A 9,904-nucleotide genomic window follows, 5' to 3' on the forward strand; every position below is an offset into this window, starting at 1 on the left:
ATTATACGTGACGTCAATCTCACTTTGAGTTGCTCAAACAGAAAGAGCAGCTCATTTTATAGTCCTGTTGGTAACTCAAACCAGGTAATGTGATGCGCCCCGCTCTAAATTATTAATACAGCTTCTCATTTAGCCTGAAAACTTCCATATCGCTCGGCTGATGTGGGTTTTGTTGAGTGCAACCCAAGAGGAGGTTGCCTTGTTGAGGCCGACCACGCTTCACCTGCTTTCTGACACCCAGTGGTTTGCAATACAGAAACGAGGCTTTATAGATTGAAAAAAGCAAAGAAAAGACATGACAGCCGTGACTTGAGTCAAACAGAGAACAGTTTCAGTGGGTGTACTAATTTATTAATGTGCCTATTAAGCCAATGTAACAGAGACTGGTCTGGATTTCAAGAAGATTACAATGGGATGCTATCCGATTGCATTCCTTGCACCCATGTGCCTTTAATTTACAGGGTTTAGTGTAAACACAATTAGTATATAAGAGTTATGGATGAATTTGGTCAGTTAATGAAATTCACACATACACTAATTGAATCCTCTGGCACACCTTTTCATGTTTCATAAGATCTAAATTATTTAAAATAACCATATTATATAGAAATAAGTTTATAAGCCTGTTCGTCTTTACTACAAAATATGAATTAGATACCTGCCTCTCCAAGAGACAGAATCCGAAACTGATATATGTGGCACTGACCACAGGTTACATGTCAAGCCTCAGAAGACATACATTCCAACAGATGTGGTTACAGTTGGGACTTGCATTACAGTGTAAAAGACAGATTATCAGCAGCTGCAACTAAGCCTCGCTCGTGTCCGAGGACAATTTCCCAGACACACACAAAAAACACCAACACAAGCACAAGTTTATGAAACACATACACAAATGCAACAGGTAACATTTTATTCCCCCTAGAGTGAGATACGCTTAAAATTCACAACTGGTAAATTTACATTCTCATACAAAATCTGCTTAGCAGCATTGCAAATCAACTACACTTGAACACATAGTGCCACCTTGTGGACTAAAGAACCCTGTACAACCCTATTCCAGTGTTTATGCCCATCATGCATGTTTACCTTGTTCAGAATTATTGAACGCAAGCTATAGATGACACCAAACCTACAGATGTATTTGCATAAGAATAGTAAATGTATTTTAGGTTTTTTGTGCATCCTTGAATGTCATAATAAAATCTCTTAATGTATATATATATATATATATATATATATATATATATATATATATATATATATATATATATATATATATAGAGATTGATTTTTTCCCAGATAAATCATTCAACTCTCAAATCTCTCAACTGTAATATATATATATATATATTACAGTTGAGAGATTTGAGAGTTGAATGATTTATCTGGGAAAAAAAATCAATATAACAAATATTTGAGTTTGTAAATAAGTTGTAGCAGAAAGCAGTAGGTATTCTTGGCAACTATTTCACTTGTATATATTTATATAAAAAAGTCAATCGTACCTACTTTTCTATTTGGCTTCATTTTGTATATTGATGTGATACACTATAAAATGTTTAAATAGTAAAAAAAATACACTTGAAGTTTCTTTTTAAATGAATACCATTTACAGCATCTGTAGTATATTATTGTGAACACTAATCTAAACAAATTTCCCTACAATAAAAAAAAGTATAAAAATACCTTTCTACTGTTATTTTCTTGGAACATACTTACACTGGAAGTCTAAATAAATAGTGGCTTAATTCCATTAACAGTCATTTTAAAAAGGCAAAAAACTTTATCTTTATCTGCATAGATTTTGGAATGAGACATTTTTTCCCACAATTTTCCCAAATTCAGCCTTAGTGACGTGACAGAATTTCCCAGATGGTCACACAACTATGTTTTACATTAATATCTTAACTGACCCAATGACTGCCTATAAGTAAGTTCTAAATAAACAAGTCTATTGGCTTTTTTTCTTATTACACAAAAACATGTACTCTATATGGACAAAAGATTGTGGACACCTCATCATAAGATTCCTATATACTTTTTAAAGAGTCCAGTCCACATTCAGTCTCTATTCACTGTGATAATAACCTCCACTCTTTTTCTGTGTAAATGTTTCACTACATTTTATAATGTGTTTATGGAGCTTTGTCTTCATTCAGCCAACTAACAAGGGTGTTAGTAAAGTCAGCTACTGATGTAGGATGAGGAGAACCGGGGTGCTGTAGGTGTTCAGTTGGATTGAGGTCCGAGCTCTATAGTAAGCCACTTAAGATTTTTTACTCTGAACCAGGTAAAGCATATCTTCATGGAGTTTGCTTTGTGGCATTGCCATGCTGGAACAGATTTGGGTCACTTAGATCAAGTGAAGTGAAAATGTATACCGTATAGCTGAAAAAAATCAGGTGTCCAAATACTTTTGTCTATGTAGTGTATCGTCTGAGGTAAACTCACATACATGCGATGAGTTAGGAACAAAGATCCGACTGTTCCTTTAAACTGATCTTCATTAGAGTACTGCCAAAACACATATATGTACTGTATGTTGAATTAAACTGTGTTGAAGAGGTCCCTGCCCAGTGTTTACAAACACTAACTAGAGTATTATAAAGTGCAAGTGCAAAACTGTATGCTAACTCCTATACTTAATTTATGTGCCCCTATTTAGCTAAATAAAATCTGGATAGAAATACACTCTGCTGGACCAGATTTAAAGTAATGGTCTTCTTAAAGGGCAGAGCAGGTGCAGGTTAAAAGACTTCATTCTGTTGAACCAATGAGTCGTTCGGCTGGCAGAAGAGTAGATCTGCTGCTTCTTCTCCACTGCTGCCCATTGCAGGACCTTTGGCTGTAACTGGGATGTGGGAAGATGGAGGAGAGTCAACCTCTGGGGTGCTCTCTTCTCCAACTCCAGTAAGAGCTGCTCCACGAGGCCGTGCAGATTTAAGTCTCAGTCTGTTTCGGAGCTCTTCTTCCCGTATCTGCACACATACATATACTCATTTAATGTGCTATATATTTCGAACATCAGCTAATTATTCCATTTACAGACTACACATTATACTAAAGCACTGTTGGATTCGCCAATCTGATCACAGTTTCATATTGGGCTTAATCTAACATATTAGCTGATCTATAGTAAGTTGGGTGTCCACTCCAAACAAAGGGATATAAACATGTGTGTAATTGTTTTTTTTTTCTGTGAGAAAATGTTTCTTTTGCAGTATCTGTGTTTTGTAATTGTCATGGATCTTTTATGTAGGGAAGATGGAAAGAGCTTTGCATTTTCCTAAAACACTGCATCCATTGTTAAGGGAAAGAAAAGAAGAGTGTGGTGAAGAACAGCTGCTATAATGCAAGTTGTAATGTACAACTGCTAAAAGGAAGTGATAGCATAAACTGGGTAGAAGGTTCACATATACAGATCGATAGATACATCTCGAGGGAAATTTACAAAGGTATATATACTGAACAAAATTATAAACGCAACACTTGTTTTTGCCCCCATTTTTCATGAGCTGAACTCAATGATCTAAGACTTTTTTATGTACACAAAAGGCCTATTTCTCTCAAATATTGTTCACAAATCTGTCTAAATCTGTTAGTGAGCACTTCTCCTTTGCTGAGATAATCCATCCACCTCACAGGTGTGGCATATCAAGATGCTGATTAGACAGCATGATTATTGCACAGGTGTGCCTCAGGCTGGCCACAATAAAAGGCCACTCTAAAATGTGCAGTTTTGCTGTATTGGGGGTCCAGGGGGTCCGAAAACCAGTCAGTATCTGGTGTGGACACCATTTGCCTCACACAAATAAGGCAGAGAACACCTCGCCAAAGTGACAGACGGCAACGCATGTGAGCATTTGCCCACTCAAATCGGTTACGACGACGAACTGCAGTCAGGACGAGACCCCATTGAGGACGACGAGCATGCAGATGAGCTTCAGTGAGAGGCTTTCTGACAGTTTGAGCTGAAATTCTGAAACCGATTGTTGCAGCAGCTGTCCGGGTGGCTGGTCTTAGACATCTTGGAGGTAAAGATGCTGGATGTGGAGGTCCTGGGCTGGTGTGGTTAAATGTGGTCTGTGGTTGTGAGGCCGGTTGGATGTACTGCCAAATTCTCTGAAACGCTTTTGGAGACTGCTTATGGCAGAGAAATTAACATTTAATTCCCGGGCAACAGCTCTGGTGGACATTCCTGCAGTCAGCATGCCAATCGTACGCTCACTCAAAACTTGCGACATCTGTAACATTGTGCTGTGTGATAAAACTGCACATTTTAGAGTGGCCTTTTATTGTGGCCAGCCTGAGGCACAGGTTTGACTATAGGCAAAAGAGTAATTGTGAATGAAAGACAAAGCTGACCTACTTAGTGATTACACTAATAGATTGTTGCTCTACAAAATTAAATATAACCATAATCATAACAATACTATCTTAAAATGTATGATGTTATTCGTTGATAAATAAAAATGTCAGTACTGCCAAATTACTGTGGTATAAGTGAATAAAACACTTGCTGTAAAATATTCTGTTGCTTTGCATTGGGCTGCACTACACAACCCCATCACTGATCATTGATCATATATATCATAGTTTATATTTAAAGTATTGAGCAATAAATAATAATCTGTGCAGTTGTGGTCCACAAAATGATTTGAAATATCAATATAAATCAATATAAAACTTGCACTGGTACAATCTATTAGTGTTCAGTATTTTGAAAAGCCTTTAAATTGAATATAGCATTTCCTATATTATAGAAAATAAGTACTTTTAAATATTATGTGCTTTGCTGTAAAACTACATTCTGATTACAGTTGATCTTCACTGTTATCTTTTATAATCTAAAAAATCATTCAATATTCTTTTCATTTGCCTTTCATATTAATCTATATTTGTATTTTTTGTATGTATTTTTTATAAATTTTATGGATTTAATTTCTGTTGTACCTTCCTCCTTTCTTCTACTTTTCTCATCTTCTCATCGATGTCTTCTTTTCTAGCGACGTCTTGTTCTTTATGGATCTTCAATGACTCTAGGCGAGGTGGTGGCTTCCTCCTGGAGTCAGCCAGCTGCATGACACCAGACATATTACACCCATTTTGTAACTTCAACAGACAGTAACTGGACACCGTGTTTGTACCATGCCACACTGACCATGATGCTATATGCTGCTCCACTGCCTGTCACTTTGCTTTTGGCTGGGATGATGCCTTGACTCAGCAGCTGCTCCAGAATCAAACTAGACTCCGGTCTCTGACTTTGCCTTGGACTCTGAGCTAAGGTACAACAAAAAAAAAAAGAGATGGTAATATGCAAAAGGCAAAATGTTCCAAAATCTGTCATTTGAACTCTTGGATATTTAGATAACATATGTAACTTTTTAAACCAGGTGTTCAGGGGATGCTGACATTTTCCCTAATCCTAATACTGTGTGGGAGGCAGGGAACCCTTAAAAGTTGGAACGACTTTGTGCCTTGAAAACAAGTGGTTGCCAAATATGCTAAAATATATTGTCTTTCAAAAAAGCCAATTTTTTGACTATCTTATAAACAAAATGACTTTTTTCCGCATACCTTGCAGTGGTGGGAGAATCCTATTAACTGTCCTGGATAGACCAATGGCCTCTCCTGCCTCCAGAACAACTCCGCTGTCTGTTGTATTTTTAGAGACGGCTGAGTCGCCACGAGGACTTCCATGCACCTGATCAGCCTGTGTGTTTACACAAACAGAACACCGGGATGGTTACCTGTGACTGATTAATTCGTACACCAATATTCACACAATACACACAATAAGTGTGAAATCTTGTGAAGATCATGCATCATGTGTGAAGTTAACGATGTTTCTGCATATTGAAAAGAATGCAAAGCTGTTAATGACAACTTCTCAAGTTTTTTTCTCAGTACAGGAAAATGTGCTTATCATTTTATCCATGGTAATGATCCAAATTCGATTGTATTTGTCACTAATATAACTGTATAGATTATGACATGCAGTGAAATGCTTATCATGACTGTTTAATAGCATTTTATATATATATATATATATATATATATATATATATATATATATATATATATATATATATATATATATATATATATATATATATATATATATATATATTATTAATATTAATATATATTCCTTATTTTATTCCTTATTTTATCTCCAGTAGATATGTTTGAAATATTTTTAAAACAGTCTTTCAAACCAAATATATCTCCTTTCTGAAAAAGCTTTGCTACTCACTTACTGCATAATGGAAAGGCAATTGTTGGGGGACTTTATCAAATATATGTTTATATGAAATGTTTGACATTAATTTTTTAGCTTCTGTAAGCACTTTATCCTGATCAGAGTAAAAACGGATCTGAAACTCCATCAAGACCAATCAAGAAAAACAATACACCATGGATAGGACTTATTAGTAAAGATGAACACAATCCAGACAGTCAGGGAAGTATCTGGTAGCTCAGTGGTTATGTTGTTGGACTTCTGGTACAGAAGTTTGTGAGTTCCAATCATAGTACTACCAGGCTGTCACTGCTGGGGCCCCTGAGTGAGGCCCTTAACCCTCAACTGCTCAGTTGTATAAAAATGAGACAATTGTAAAATCACTCTGAATAAAAGCGTCTACCAAGTGCCATAAATATAATTATATAGTATCTTATTAACAGTCAAATGAACTAAACTTGCATATGGAATAAATGTTCAGCTCAGTATTAAACCCTATTAAACCCAAAGCTTGAGCAGGTTGTAAAGAAGAACTAACAAAGTACCAGAGTATCACACAGTGTAACTGGGCCCTTGGTCAAGGCAGACTATTCAAATATTAATAACTCTCACGTCCTATGAAGAGTCATATTTCTTACTTACCAAATTTTTTCCCTACAGATATCTCTATCCTCCTACTGCTCATACTGTTATTAAAGGTGATGAAAAACCGACCTACCTCATTTGTCATGTCGGGGCTGCCTGGTTTTGTGGGTTCCACCACCGCAATCCTGGAGCTTCCACAGCCCATGGTTCGTCTTTAACATAAGCTGAAGTGTTTCACCTGTTACCACCAACAAGTCGCTCAAAAGGTGGTGAGGAAATGTCACATTCCTGTGCACGAGATCACGTCCTGCCTCTGATGTCGCCATGGACTCGAAGAGTTGCTAGGGCTCGTTGCTACAATAAATCTGACCCGTCTTTCGGAGGTCATGCTGGATTTTCCGGTGCCAGACTGCCGCATACTGAATAATTATACACACACACCAGACACACGCACGCTCCAAGGGACTATTGAGAGAATGCTCACAGCAACAACTGATATTTTTTTTTTCCTAAACTGAAACTGTTCTTTCAGCTGCTCCTTTACAAGTCCATTTAACTATCTTTAATACAATACAAAAAAAAAAAAAAACTGTATTAAATCACTTTGCTGCTCAGGGTCCAAGTGTGAGCAAAAGGGGAGAGTGGGGTCAGTTGTAACATCCCTGCTACCCAAAAGAAAACCACTAATAGAACTGGAAATGGTTGTAATATAAATGTAAATGTTTTAAATGGAAACTGTAATGGTCCCTGTGGGTCTTTGTTGCCTTCTATTTTAGACATGACCAAACATTTTAACCAGACTGTTCCTTCAGCAAACATTTTGATGATCTTGTTTGTGAACGATGACGAAGGGACTTTTTATTCTGATGGGAAAGATATGTTCACTCACACAAATATTTTTTCTTTTAAAAGAGATGAACTAAGAATTTTGAGAAAAGTACAGGCTTTTGCAAGAAATCTAATGTGTTGTGCTGTTTGAACAAATTGTTTTGAGAATGCACTTTTTTCCTCCAAATATTAAAGATGAATCGAGAAATTCTCCAAAGCAATTGAGAAAAACTGCTAGACTATTTAGGTGAAACCAGTATAATATATTTTGATCAACAAAAAACTGATAATGTAGGAAACAGCATAGCCATCCATACCTCCTTGCCTGTGGAACTCACAAGTGGGTTATCAGCATTTAGTACATTATGATTGACAAGATGCTCATCCCATGCCAGGCAACCGCATCGTTTACAGCCTTTGATGAAGAATTTAAAGCGCACTTCGTTTTCAGTGTATGATGATGTTCTTAGCAACATGTACACATTTCTCCAGTTTATATTCTAAATGTTGACACTACTAAAGAAAGTCCAAAGGTGAAAGAATTGAAAGGTGATTTATTGAAACATGTATGATGTTTCAATTGTTACACCTCATGATTTCAGGTACTTTAAGCCCTTTGATATTCAAAAGGTTTTTGGTACAGACACATTGTTTTATGTTGTATCAGACAGGTGCATTGTGTAGATAATGAGGAACAGTTATGAGCTACCTCATGTTTTAGAAGGTTTTATGTTTCAGGAAGTTTCAGGAGGTTTTATGTACAGTGTCATTGTACCGAGAGTTTTGCCTTGTTGCTTGTCAAATCAAGAAGAAGGACACCTAACATCTGGACAAGCTGGTGAGGAAGGCAAGCTCAGTTGTGGGCTCAGAGCTGGACAGCCTGAGATCAGTGGCAGAAAGACGAGCACAGAGCATACAGGGAGGAAAATAAATATTTGAACACCCTGCTATTTTGCAGGTTCTCCCACTTAGAAATCATGGAGGGGTCTGAAATTGTCATCGTAGGTGCATGTCCACTGTGAGAGACATAATCTAAAAAAAAAAAATCCAGAAATCACAATATATGATTGTTTAACTATTTATTTGTATGATACAGCTGCAAATAAGTATTTGAGCACCTGAGAAAGTCAATGTTAATATTTGGTACAGAAGCCTTTGTTTGTAATTACAGAGGTCAAACGTTTCCTGTAGTTTTTCACCAGGTTTGCACACACTGCAGGAGGGATTTTGGCCCACTCCTCCACACAGATCTTCTCTAGATCAGTCAGGTTTCTGGCCTGTCGCTGAGAAACACGGAGTTTGAGCTCCCTCCAAAGATTCTCTATTGGTTTAGGTCTGGAGACTGGCTAGGCCACGCCAGAACCTTGATATGCTTCTTACAGAGCCACTCCTTGGTTATACTGGTTGTGTGCTTCGGGTCATTGTCATGTTGGAAGACCCAGCCTCGACCCATCTTCAATGCTCTAACTGAGGAAAGGAGGTTGTTCCCCAAAATCTCGCAATACATGGCACCGGTCATCCTCTCCTTAATACAGTGCAGAAAAACACCCCCAAAGCATGATGCTACCACCCCCATGCTTCACAGTAGGGATGTTGTTCTTGGGATGGTACTCATCATTCTTCTTCTTCCAAACATGTTTAGTGGAATTATGACCCAAAAGTTCTATTTTGGTCTCATCTGAATACATGACTTTCTCCCATGACTCCTCTGGATCATCCAAATGGTCACTGGCAAACTTAAGACGTGCCTGGACATGTGCTGGTTTAAGCAGGGGAACCTTCCGTGCCATGCATGATTTCAAACCATGACGTCTTAGTGTATTACCAACAGTAACCTTGGAACCCAGCTCTTTTCAGGTCATTGACCAGCTCCTCCTGTGTAGTTCTGGGCTGATTTCTCACCTTCCTTAGGATCACTGAGACCCCACGAGGTGAGATCTTGCATGGAGCCCCAGTCCGAGGGAGATTGACAGTCATGTTTAGCTTCTTCCATTTTCTAATGATTGCTCCAACAGTGGACCTTTTTTCACCAAGCTGCTTGGCAATTTCCCCGTAGCCCTTTCCAGCCTTGTGGAGGTGTACAATTTTGTCTCTAGTGTCTTTGGACAGCTCTTTGGTCTTGGCTATGTTAGTAGTTGGATTCTTACTGATTGTATGGGAAGGACAGGTGTCTTTATGCAGCTAACGACCTCAAACAGGTGCATCTAATTTAGGATAATAAATGTAGTGGAGGTGGACATTTTA

The 9,904-nt window shown here is 37.7% G+C and overlaps 1 protein-coding gene and 1 long non-coding RNA gene across 2 annotated transcripts; one reads left to right on the forward strand and one right to left on the reverse strand.

The window, feature by feature from the left end:
- Positions 1 to 1,371: 1,371 nt before the first annotated feature.
- On the reverse strand, positions 1,372 to 7,148 carry stmnd1 (stathmin domain containing 1). Its single transcript, XM_046835100.1, has 5 exons — positions 6,966 to 7,148; positions 5,584 to 5,719; positions 5,165 to 5,286; positions 4,957 to 5,079; positions 1,372 to 2,981 (listed from the first exon to the last, which is right to left on the reverse strand). The coding sequence occupies exons 1-5, from the start codon at positions 7,035 to 7,037 to the stop codon at positions 2,751 to 2,753; spliced, it is 684 nt and encodes a 227-aa protein (XP_046691056.1). The 5' UTR covers positions 7,038 to 7,148; the 3' UTR covers positions 1,372 to 2,750.
- On the forward strand, positions 3,735 to 5,730 carry LOC124376154. Its single transcript, XR_006923780.1, has 3 exons — positions 3,735 to 4,037; positions 5,010 to 5,291; positions 5,591 to 5,730. It is a non-coding gene; the product is annotated as an uncharacterized LOC124376154 (long non-coding RNA).
- Positions 7,149 to 9,904: the final 2,756 nt, after the last annotated feature.

The sequence above is a fragment of the Silurus meridionalis genome, chromosome 22 (genome assembly GCF_014805685.1).
Source record: "Silurus meridionalis isolate SWU-2019-XX chromosome 22, ASM1480568v1, whole genome shotgun sequence".
Lineage (NCBI taxonomy): Eukaryota > Metazoa > Chordata > Actinopteri > Siluriformes > Siluridae > Silurus > Silurus meridionalis.

Excerpts from the sequence above, each read along its gene's own strand:
- stmnd1 (XM_046835100.1), bottom strand. The coding sequence starts at position 7,037 with ATGGGCTGTGGAAGCTCCAGGATTGCGGTGGTGGAACCCACAAAACCA. Across the intron at positions 5,287-5,583 it reads GATTCTCCCACCACTGCAAG|CTCAGAGTCCAAGGCAAAGT; the intron begins GTATGCGGAAAA and ends GTTGTACCTTAG. Across the intron at positions 2,982-4,956 it reads AAGTAGAAGAAAGGAGGAAG|ATACGGGAAGAAGAGCTCCG; the intron begins GTACAACAGAAA and ends GTATGTGTGCAG.